The sequence below is a fragment of the Arachis ipaensis genome, chromosome B04 (genome assembly GCF_000816755.2).
Source record: "Arachis ipaensis cultivar K30076 chromosome B04, Araip1.1, whole genome shotgun sequence".
In the NCBI taxonomy this organism is placed as follows: Eukaryota; Viridiplantae; Streptophyta; class Magnoliopsida; order Fabales; family Fabaceae; genus Arachis; species Arachis ipaensis.
Genome location: NC_029788.2, coordinates 22,613,343 through 22,625,600, shown reverse-complemented (window position 1 = coordinate 22,625,600; position 12,258 = coordinate 22,613,343). Strand labels below are relative to the sequence as shown.

Genomic DNA, 12,258 nt, shown 5'->3' with positions numbered 1-12,258 from the left:
TGAGAAACATAAAATTATTTTGACTTTTATAAAAGATCTTTTAAAAAATTATCATTAAAAAAGATCTTTTTTAAAAATAATGTCTAATCCCAAACAATAAATAATAGATATATCCTTTATAAATAGATGATAATACACAAGAATTGACATATATCATCAAAAACCTTCTAAAGAATTTTTTTTTTAATTTTTTTATTTCTTAGTAAGCATGGCCAAGCATTTCTCATTCTATGCCCCTCTGCTTTTCCTCGTCACATCAAGTGAGTGATATTATGATAGTTCCTTTTGAAGTTTATATTTTGGTGATTAACAATAAACAACTACTTTTTTAAAATAATTCTTGCACTTATATTATATATTACATGTGAATTGTAATTTATATGTGAATAATGTTAGAATTTTAGGTTTTTGTTTCTATTATTGAACCTTTATATTCACGAGACTACAACAAATCAGTTATCAGTGATTGTTATAAAAAATGACATCTAAAAAGATCAAAATTATAATCCTCTAAAACTAATTATAATAAAATAAGATAACATAAGAAAAACAATTCCACTATCCCCCTATACTTTCTCTTCCAAAATTTTGACACGAACAATGTTTTCTACTAACATATATAACTATATATGTATGTAGGTGCTCTCATAGTTATGGTGGCTGGTGGCCAGTGCAAGTTTCGGAATGGCGATTGCACCGCCGACTGTAACGACAGATGTACGAGTGCTGTTAGTGGCAGTAAAGGGTTATGCGGTCCCGATATCGGTGGAGTGCAGAAATGTTGGTGCTATTTCGAGTGCGAAGTGAAAACATGTAAAGAAAACTTTGTAATGAGTGAAAATTGTGAAGAACATAAGTGTACTCTTGCTTGTATTAACAAGCACCCTGGCAAGTCAGCTGAAGGAAAGTGCCGATCAGTTCCACCAAATCTGCTAACTATTTTCTGTCAATGTACTTATTTGTGTCCTTAGATTATGAACTTAGCTACGTATAATAAAGTTTTCTTGGAACCTATATATAAGAAAGTTAGTGAGTCTAATTTACCCTTAAAGATAGCTGATAAGGGTTACTCACACTTATAGGGACTATCAGATTTTCAATTTTAGACTATGTAAGACTTAATACTATATCATAGGAGTTGCAGCAATAACATGTTCAATGTATATAGTCATCCTGATCTGGGGGTTTGATTCTCTGCAAGAATGCATATAATGTAAGACAAGGTCTCATGTAAATTAATAAAACCATGATACGATTTCTCAACATATAATATAATAAAACAGGGATCTTCACCCATGAATATGCTACCTATCCAATTCTGCACCAATATGAATTCATATATGCTTTAGTAGTAGTGCACACCTCCAAATTGTTGTTCTAACCGAGCCACAATGTGTTTTCCATAAGTGTATTTCTTCAAAGCATGAGCATGAACTCTGATGTGAGAAAAGCAAGATTGCTCGCTGATTTTCAGAACATATATCAATAACCTTCTGGATCAAAACAGGATTAAGTAAATAAGTGTAGCCAAAATCAAATGCCTCACAAGTTGAAAAATGAATTTGAACGGTCTTTGCATGTGGAAGAATCATTGATACCGTATAAGCATGCAAAACTATACGATATATATGACAAGTTGACAACTATATCATAGATTCCTCGTTTTCTTTTATGGAAGCTAAAGAAGCATAATCTCCTATGAAGAACAATGTATGAACATTTTCTTAGTAAATATGATGGTTCAAAACTAAGACATTTGAAGCATTAAACATTCTTCTAATTCCTAATGTATTTATCATCAACATATTTCAAGGATTACGGAACATTTTTATTAATATCTTACAAGCCAGTAAATGAAGAGTTCATTTCTTGTATGGGGCCAGTGGAAATTCTGAAGAATTAGAACACAATTAACCTTGTCAGTTGTCAAGTTTACACTTACCAATAAATTATCATTTTGTTTTTCATGTCCAATAATCTTGGAAACTAACAACTCCCGTTCAGTGGCATCACCATACTCTAGACATTTTTCAATGACATTTGAAGCAAACTTATTTATTTTAGTCAAATGGAATTTATTTATCTCAATCAAATCAAATAAATAATTAATTATAACATTTTTAAAAATAATTAATTCATAAGACGAAAAAAAAGGAAAAATGTTTGGGAGCAAACAAAATTTAGTCCAAAACTGCCCAAACTTTCTTATTCACGAAAAAAGAAAAAATGTTTGGAATGAAGAAAAAAAATGATTGGTGAACTCACCTGAAAGAAATAAGGAATGAACGCGTGGGACGAACGAGAATGAAAATATAGGTAGAAAATGAAAATACTAAACAATATGAACAATGGATATATCGGATATTCAATTCACTAGGTGTGCGGATGGTTATCTTAATATTAAAATTTAGGTGAGTAATTTGGGATGTAATGTATTTTTATTTTATTTAGTCAATTTTAGAACCCATTATTTATATTGTTCACAAAAACCATTGTCTACCTAACGAATTTCATAATTTGTCATTGTTTTAACATTTACATTAACATTTACATTTACATTTCATAAAGAAAATATAATAGATATAAAATAAAAAGTATAAATAAAAAATTCTAGTATTAATATTCACCATAATTAATTATCTCAATATAATAGAAATAATTCATATATGTTTTGATAATTCACTCTTTTATAGCATACATATATATAAAAAAGTGTTTTATTCTAGTATTTTGTGTATCTCTTATCTACTACTCTATTTATACACTCACAAGGAGCATTATTTTCAAATCTCATTAAATTCAATCTCTCTTAATAACATGAGTCTTTCAACATTGAAAAATTGAGCCACTCATATTGTGAAAGAAGTCATGGACAAAGATCTTTTCTGTGTATGTTGTTTGATGAATAAAGATCCCATTTTTTATATGCTCGATCTGCAGGTCGAGACAAAATTTAGTATTTCCAAAATCTTTCATATCAAACTCTTCTTTTAGAGCTTTTATAGTTATTGGAATCTTTTCAGGAGTTCCAATGATATTTAAATCATCAATGTACACAGCAATTATAATGAATCCAGACGCAGATTTCTTTATAAAAACACACGGGCAGATATCATCATTGTTGAATTCGTTTTTAGCCAGATACTTAGTAAGACGATTATACCACATTCGTCCAGATTGCTTTAGACCACATAAAGATTTTTGCAATTTAACTGAGTATAACCCTTGTGAATATTCATTGGATGGTTTAGATATCTTTAGTCCTTCAGGGACTCTCATATAGATATCACGATCTAATGAGCCGTATAAATAGGCTGTTACCATATCCATTAAATGCATATGTAGTTTATGATATAAAGATAAACTGACCAAATAACGCAATGTTATTGCATTCACTATAGGGGAATATATTTCTTCATAATCTATACCGGACCTTTGTGAAAAACTTTGTGCTACAAGTCGAGCTTTGTAGCGTACAACTTCATTTTTCTCATTTCGTTTTCTCACAAATACCCATCAGTATCCAACAGGTTTTACATCTTCTGGTGTACAGACTACAGGTCCAAAGACCTCACGTTTTGCAAGTGAGCATAACTTAGCCTTCATGGCTTCTTCCCATTTTGGCCAATCATTTCTTTGTCGACTTTCTTCGACTGATCTTGGCTCAAGATCCTTACTTTCATGCATGATATTTAATGCCACATTATATGCAAATATTTCATTGACAATTGTCTTATTTCAGTCCCATTTCTCTCCTGTAAAGACATAATTTATCGAGATCTCGTCATTTTCACAATTTTCAAGTACCTGAACGTCTTCTGGCGTTAAAATTATATTAGAATTTCAGACAACTGCAGATGTCTTTACTATGTCTTTTTCAACAGGAATAATATTTATCTCTTTTCATTTTCAAGGATTTTTGTCTTTGGAACCGACATGCCTGCCAGGCTTCTGGCGTGAATTTGTTTCAGTGGCTATTTGTCCGACTGGGACCTCAATTCAAATTGGGACAATTTTTGCTGGTATATAAGACTTGGTTATCCCCTTTGTATTGGAAAATGCATCAGGAAATTCATTTTCTATTCTTTGCAAATGTATAATATTTTAAACTTATAGTTCACATTGCCTGATTGAGGATCTAGATGCATCAAGGATGATGCATTCCAATTAAGTTCCTTTTCAGGAAGCTTATTCTCCCCCCCTCATGTTGGAAATTTTGATTCATCAAAATGACAATTCGCAAAGTGGGCTTTAAATACATCTCCAGTTTGTATCTCAAGATACCTCACTATAGAGGGAAAATCATATCCAACATATGTAACACCCTAATTACCATAAGCCTTACCTCATGCCGTAAAGCAAAGGTTAATCAGAGGTCACGACAATCCTAAGGCTTATACATAAATATATAGAAGGAATAATAATTCTAAAAGCCCGATGAAGACAGCAGCTCAAAAACAAAGTTTGAAAAAAAGCAAAACGTTCACACGAAGCTACACTAAACGAGGCACAAGATAAACGTACAGATATCAACACACACACACACACACACACACACACACACACACACACACACACACACACACACACACACACACACACACACACACACACACACACACACACACACAGAGAGAGAGAGAGAGAAAGAGATAGATATCAAAAGACAATAGTATAGAGATCTAGTTGCCGCTCGCGGAGTTTAAGCGGGCTAGCTGTGTACATACATACAGAGTTTAGAAAGTAAAATAGCTTATACAAGTTTTTTCTCTCAAAGTAAGCCTCTAGGCAAAATAAATACAAAAGGGAGAGATCTTAAACAAAATACTCAAAAGACTTCAAAACAAGATAGAGATCCTCCGCTCTGTCACCACCAAAGCAACTCACCGAGGTAGGTCGCGACCTACATCTGAAAAACAACAACAGAATATGGTATGAGAATTGGAGGTTCTCAGTATGGTAGCAGTGCCCAGTGATGTAAGATATAAGACCCCGGGACGCCAAAGGCAATCCTAGACTTCTTATCTATCACAAGATTCTTTTTAAGACATAACTAAAACATTAAAACATAAATAAAACCTTAACATAATAAAAGAGGTAGTCTATCTTAGGGGATTTCTAAACTAATAGTTCTTCGCTGTCCCACAGCCTTCACCAACCTATTCTCTGTGCGATCCCATCGTCACCGCCTTTCGAACCTCCTCAATCCCAGTAGAAATCACAGATAATATCAATGCAAGTAAAACACAGGTAGAAGCATATAAGGCAAGTAATTCAAATAAGCAATTAGGCATGTTATACAATTACAAGTCGGCAAAGCAAACAAACATATAGAAGATACACATGATGAATGCCTGTCCTATTGGCTGTGATATCATATTGTCGGTTCAACTGCCAACCCGACACATCTCCATGGAGATGTCGTCCTTCGGAATCATCATTGGGAACCCCCGAGATATGGTGCTCGAATTACCGTCCAGAATTTTGTGCCTGCACACTCTATTGATACGAAGGGATGAGAGCGGGATATTCTTGCCACGGACCTCACATCTCAATGCAAGCGGGACGAACCACTGCCGTTACGCCGCCACCGCTACCTCGACAGGTGGGATCCAACCGCCGTGACTGTCGGGCACATAGCGTCTCACAATCTCAATATAAAATGATACATCAGTGGTTTTTAGAAAAATATTTTTCAGTACATCATGGATCCATTATTTCATTCTGACTCCTCGACTCACCTCAACCACTGTCAAATCAACATTTTTATTCTGAACTCATCAGTTCATCAATTTCTTAATTCATAGATCTTTCTTCTTTCTCACTCCACCAAACCCATCCACAGTACACCAGAAACTTAAGCCTCCGTTGTAAGAATCAAATTTTTTACGGATAAAATCATTTAAATGCCTAAATTAAATTCTGAAAAGTTAGAATGAGAATTTTGGAATTTAAATATGATTTTTGGACTCAATAGGTCTTTCTGAGTCTGAAAATGCATTTTCTGCGAAAAATTGTGAAAAACCACGAACCGGCAGTCGAACCGGTTCAAGTCTGCCTGGTACCGCATGAGAAAAAGTAGAAATAGTCAAAAACCTTAGAAAAATATTAGAAATAAAAAACCGGATGTTAATTTTAAAGATTTGGCCCGAAATTGGGCCAAACGGGCTAAAAACACTAACGGGTTGGACCGGATCCAAGTTGGGTCCAAGACCAACATATAAAAGGGTTCATTAAGTGAACCCATTTCAGCATCACACATAAACAAAGACACCCACGCTGCTGAGAAGGATGAGATGATAACCTCCATTTTTACTATTCACTTCAATCTTTCCAAGCTAATATCTTGAGCTACGGTGCTCCGATTTGCGTGCCGTCAGCAGCTACGCATTTCTTTCTGAAGAGCTCTACAAAACCCATGTAAGAAACTGGTAAGAAAAGTTTGAAATCTTCCCAGTTCCTCTCCTCTAAATTTCGGGTTTTAGGGTTTGGATTAAGTGAGTTTTTATAATTTTTAAGTGTTTAGGTACACTCTAGCCTTTGATTGATGTTGGTTTTGGCTTCCAAAACTGTTGGGTAAGGTAAGAGGCATTGAAACTCTTGTGAAATTTCAATTATAATAGTCTTAGGTTGATTTATGATGGTTTATGTATATATAGCTTGATTATGGTGATGTTTGGAGCTTGTTGATGTTTGTTGGAGGTTCTTGATGGCATAGATTGTGCTTGAAAGCTTGTCTTGGGCTCAATTTGGAGTTTTGGACATATTGGAGATTGGCCAAGGTATGGTTTTGGTTTCCTCTATGTAGTATATAATATTCATTGACACATAGGCTAGTGACCCAGAGGATAAGTTTGGATTTGAATGGTTGTTGGGTTGTTGAATGATGGTATATGATGATTTATGATGATTTGATGATTGTTAAGTTTAATTATAATGATTGATATGGATATGATGAGGATGAATGATTCTGAAGTTGAGAAGTGAATTGTGTTGAGAAATGTGATATTGATGTTGATTGATTGGTAATGTAGTTGGAAAGGTGTTAATGAGGTTTGATTATATGTGATATATTAAGGTTGAGATCGAGGAAGAGGAAAGGTGAATGACTATGTAATAAGCTTGGTGTAATATGTCATGGAGTGTTGATTTTGATGAGAATTGGAGTTTGGAATGGTTTGGTTTAGTTTTGGTTGTGTTTTATAGTGGAATTGAGGAAATTGTGATTTTGGGGTAAAAGTTGGTTTTTGGTAAACTTTGTCTGATCATAACTTTTGCCTCAATTTTTAAAATCAGTTGAAACTAGTTTAGAATTAATGATTATTGAAAACTCTTCAAAACGATATAAAGTTTGAAAAATTTGGAATTTTGTAGAGGAAGTTATGATCAAGAAAAGTTGGTGTTAAAAATATGAAATTCTGCAAAGTTGCAGAATTTCAGGATTTTCTGATATGTGCGCACGCACAACCTGCAAAAATTTTATTCTGTGCGGACGCACAGACCTGTGCTTACGCACAGGCAGGAAAGGACTCTCTGCCTGAAGCGTTGGCACAGCTTGTGCGCGTGCACATCAATGAGGAATTATGACATGTGCGTACGCACAGCCTTGTGCGCACGCACAAGTCGGGAAGGGTCGTTTGTTGGGGGCGCTCGCACAGCTTGTGCGAGTAAACAGGCTTGTGAATTTTAGTACCTGTGAGTACACACACCCCTATGCGTACACACACTTTCAAAATCTTACTGGGCGTGCGCACGCACACCCCTGTGCGGACGCACACGCCCTGTTTCATAAATTTAAACTTTTATTTCAACTATTTCACCTTCCCAACGAGGTTGTAAGCTTCCCTAACACCTTTTTAGGACTCTTGGGCATATTTTTGGATACTTGAAAAGTGGCAAAGAATTTAAGGTTTTAGACGATATTATTATGAGAAATTAGAGAAACGGAGGCGTAGGTTTCTGGTGTACTGAGGATGGGTTGGCAGAGCGAGAAGAGGAATGGAAATATGAATTGACAGTGGTTGAGATGAGTCTGGGACTCTGACCGAAATGATGGATCCATGAGATATTGAAAATGTTTTCTGAAAACCACTGAATTATTGAATTATATTAAGATTATGAGACGCTATGCGCCCAGCAGGGGCCGAGGTTGGATCCCGCCTGTCGAGGTAGCGGCGGCGGCGTAAGGGCGGTGGTTCGTCCCGCTTGCATTAGATGTGAGGTCGGTGGCAATAGATCCTGCTCGCATCCCTTCGGATCATCAGAGCGTACAGACGCAAAACCCTAGATAGTGATCCGAGCACTATATCTCGGGGATTCCCACACCATGATTCCGAAGGGAAACATCTCCATAGAGATGTGTCGGGTTGGCAGTTGAACCGACAATGTGATATCACAGCCAGTAGGGTAGGCATTCATCATGTGCATTTTCTATCTGTTTGTATGCTTTTTCAACTTGATATTGTTTTCCTATCTGTATAACATGTCTAATTGCTAGTTGAATTAATTGCTATATATGCTTTTATCTATGTTTTACTTGTATTCTATATAATTGTGTTTTCTGCTGGGATTGAGGAGGTTCGGAAGGCGGTGGCGATGGTTTAAGTTTTGTTAAGATTTTACATATTATGCTTACTTGTTTAGAATGCTATAAGTTTGAATTTCGTGATGGATATGGAGTCTAGAATTGCCTTTGGCATCCCGGGGTCTTATATCCTACATCACTGGGCACTGTTACCATATTGAGAACCTCCAGTTCTCATACCATATTTCTGTTGTGTTTTTCAGATGCAGGTTGCAACCCACCTCAGTGAGTTGTTCGGTTGGTGACAAAAGCGGAGTATCCGAATACCTTTTGGAGTCTTTTTGGTTTGTTTCATATTTATCTCTCACTTTTGTATTTTGTTTTGGCCTAGAGGCTTGTACTTAAGAGAGAACAAAACTTGTATAAGCCCTTTTAAACTTCAGTTTCCTTTTGTCGGTATATTTGGCTAGCCGGATTAAACTCCGCGATCCGTGGCTAGTTTCTTATGATATTACACTATTATACTATTATTTTTGTTTATATCACATTTGTTCCCTGTGCTTTAAGTTAGACGCTTCGTTAGTACGTTTTGCGCTTTTAAATCCTGTTTTTGACCGATATCCTTCATCAGGTTTCTAGATAATATTATTCCTTCTATATATATCATAGGTATGAGCTTAGGACTGTCGTAATCCTTGATTAATCTTTGCTTTACGATGCGAGGTAAAGCTTAGGCTAATTGGGGTCTTACATCCATTCTCTAACTTTTCAAAGAAATACCAAATAAAGTCTCTGAAGACCTTTCCCATGATTCAAAGCCTAAAAATAAGCCCAAGAGTCTTAAAATGGTATCATAGAAGATTACAAACTTGTTGGGACGGTGAAATGGTTTAAAAATAAAGTTGAAGTTGTAAAACAGGGCATGTGCGTACGCACAGGGGTGTGCAAGCGGGATATTCTTGCCACGGACCTCACATCTTAACGCAAGCGGGACAAACCACCGCCCTTACGCCGCCGCCGCTACCTTGACAGGCGGGATCCAACCGCCGTCCTTGCCGGGCGCATAGCATCTCACAATCTTAATATAAAATGATACATCAGTGGTTTTTAGGAAAACATTTTTCAGTATATCATGGATCCCTTATTTCATTCCGAGACCTCGAATCACCTCAACCACTGTCAAATCAACATTTTCATTCTGAACTCATCAGTTCATCAATTTCTTAATTCATAGATCTTTCTTCCTTCTCACTCCACCAAACCTATCCTCAGTACACCAGAAACTTAAGCCTCTGTTCTCTAATTGTTCAAAGAAATACCAAATAAAGTCTCTTAAGACCTTCCCCATGATTCAAACCCTAAAAATAAGCCCAAGAGTCTTAAAATGGTGTCATAGAAGCTTACAAACTTGTTGGGACAGTGAAATGGTTTAAAAAAAAAGTTTAAGTTGTAAACCAGGGCCTGTGCGTACGCACAGGGGTGTGCGTCCGCACGCCAAAAGAGATTTTCGAATCGTGTATGTACTCCTAGAGGTGTGCGTACGCACAAGTACAAAAATTCACAATTCTGTTCGCTCACACAAGGTGTGCTAGCGCCCTCAACAGACTGCCGTTCCCAACGTGTGCGTGCGCACAGGTTGTAAAACTCCATTGGTTATGTGTGCGCACAGGTTATGCTAGCACAATAAACAGGAAGCACTCCCCTGTGTGTGCATACGCACAAATTTAAAATTTCACAGGGGTGTGCGTGCGCACATACCGGAAATCCCAAAATTCTGCAACATTGCAGAATTTCAGATTTTGACACCAAAAATTTCCACAATCATATCTTCCTCTACCAAAATCGGATTTTCACGAAACTTAAACCATTTTAAAGCTTGTTCAATCATCTTTCATTTGGTATAAAAAGCATTGAATTTCAAGCAAGGTTGATCAAGATATGATTCATGGAAGTTTACTAAAATCTTAAATTTACCAAAAGTTCACAAAGTTCAATTTTCCACAATCTTCAATCATGATCAAACCAAAACCCCTCCAAACTCAATTTTTACATCAAAATATACCCTTTTCTATCATAATTCACCCCTCATTCAAATTTTCCACCCATATTACCATATCATCAACCTCAACATCACATATATCATACTAAATTATTTTTCAATCCACACAATCATTCATCACCATCATATCATTATCAATAATCATAATTAAACTCATTCAACCTCCATCTCATTCTTCAACATCACTTTATTAACATTACATCACAATTCATCAACAATCCCAAATCATCAAATTACCACACATCATCATACCACAATTTTAAACAACCAATTTAATTCAATCCTATCCTATGGGTCACTAGCCTAAGTGTCCAGAAATATTATATACTACATAGAGAAAATCAAAACCATACCTTGGCTGATTCCCAATATGTACCAAAACCCCAATTGAGCACAAGTTAAGCTTCAAACCACAATACAAATCACCAATCACTCCAACAAGCATAAACAATCACCAACAAGCTCCAATATTCAAGTTAATATCACATATTTCACATAAATCAAAACCTAATTCTCACCATAAATCAACTTACAAGGGTTCAAGAAAAACTCACCTTACCCAACAGTTTTGGAAGCCAAACCCAAAGATAATCAAAGGCTAGAGTGTACCTAAACACCCAAAATTACAAAATTTCACTCAACACAAAATCCAAAAACACAAAATTCTTAGGGCAGGAAACTGGATAGGAAATTTAGAGAAGCTTACCACAATGCTTAGCTAGAAGTGACGGGCTCGGCGAGAGATTCGCGTAGTTGCTGACGGCACGCGAATCGGAGTACCATAGCTCGAGTTATGATCAAAAGAGTGATGAAGTGAATAGTAACTCTCCTCTTCCCTTTCACTCTTAACCTAGCAGCTGGAATTGGTGTTTATGAGAAGTGAATGTGCTGAATGGCCTTCACTTATGGGTATTTATATGTTGGACTTGGGCCCAACTTGGGTCCGGTCCAACCCGTTAGCGTTTTTGGCCCATTTGCCCCAACTTCGGGCCAAACCTTTAAAATTAGTGCCCGATTTTTAATTCTAAATATTTTTTCTAAGTTTTTCTACTATTTTTAATTATTCTCGCACAGTACCAGATAGACTTAAGCCGCTACTGCCGGTTAATTTATCGGTACGCATTTTTATGCAATTTTCCGAAGAAAATTACATTTTCTAACTCAAAAGAATCTACTGAGTCCAAAAATCATATTTATATTTTCTAATTAACATTCTAAAATTTTGAACCTATTTCGGCCAATTAAATTATTATTATTTTACGCTGATTAATCGGTTAATTAATTCGCGATTCTTACACTCTCCCCTCCGAATAAGAAATTTTGTCCTAAAAATTTGGCTTACCCATCATCATCCTTAAACGTTCCCTTAACTTAAACCTACCTCTTACCATTCATCGTTTCGTTCTTCCACGTCAACTCAATTCCTATTTACATCTTTCATTCTTATTTACAACTTCATATTTTAATTGAATTCAAGCCTATATCCTACCTGTTCTTCTCACTCTTAGCTCCCTTCAATCAACCTCAATACAATAGTAGTATTTCATTTCAATGCTCTCCAAATCTATCTTTCAAATAAATCAGTTCCTATTTAAATCTCAGCCATAGCCATCATAATCAAATATCGTAATCCCTACCTTTCAAACCCAACAATCACACTCACGTACCATCCAAA

At 35.9% G+C, this 12,258-nt stretch overlaps 1 protein-coding gene and 1 long non-coding RNA gene across 2 annotated transcripts; one reads left to right on the top strand and one right to left on the bottom strand.

The window, feature by feature from the left end:
* Positions 170-1,043, top strand: LOC110270979. The gene is made up of 2 exons (XM_021120975.1): positions 170-260; positions 640-1,043. The coding sequence occupies exons 1-2, from the start codon at positions 209-211 to the stop codon at positions 969-971; spliced, it is 384 nt and encodes a 127-aa protein (XP_020976634.1). The 5' UTR covers positions 170-208; the 3' UTR covers positions 972-1,043.
* LOC110270980 lies at positions 1,164-1,501 on the bottom strand. The gene is made up of 2 exons (XR_002360842.1): positions 1,363-1,501; positions 1,164-1,194 (listed from the first exon to the last, which is right to left on the bottom strand). It is a non-coding gene; the product is annotated as an uncharacterized LOC110270980 (long non-coding RNA).

Coding starts and splice junctions, on each gene's coding strand:
- LOC110270979 (XM_021120975.1), top strand. CDS start 209: ATGGCCAAGCATTTCTCATTCTATGCCCCTCTGCTTTTCCTCGTCACA. Junction 261..639: donor GCTTTTCCTCGTCACATCAA/GTGAGTGATATT, acceptor ATATGTATGTAG/GTGCTCTCATAGTTATGGTG.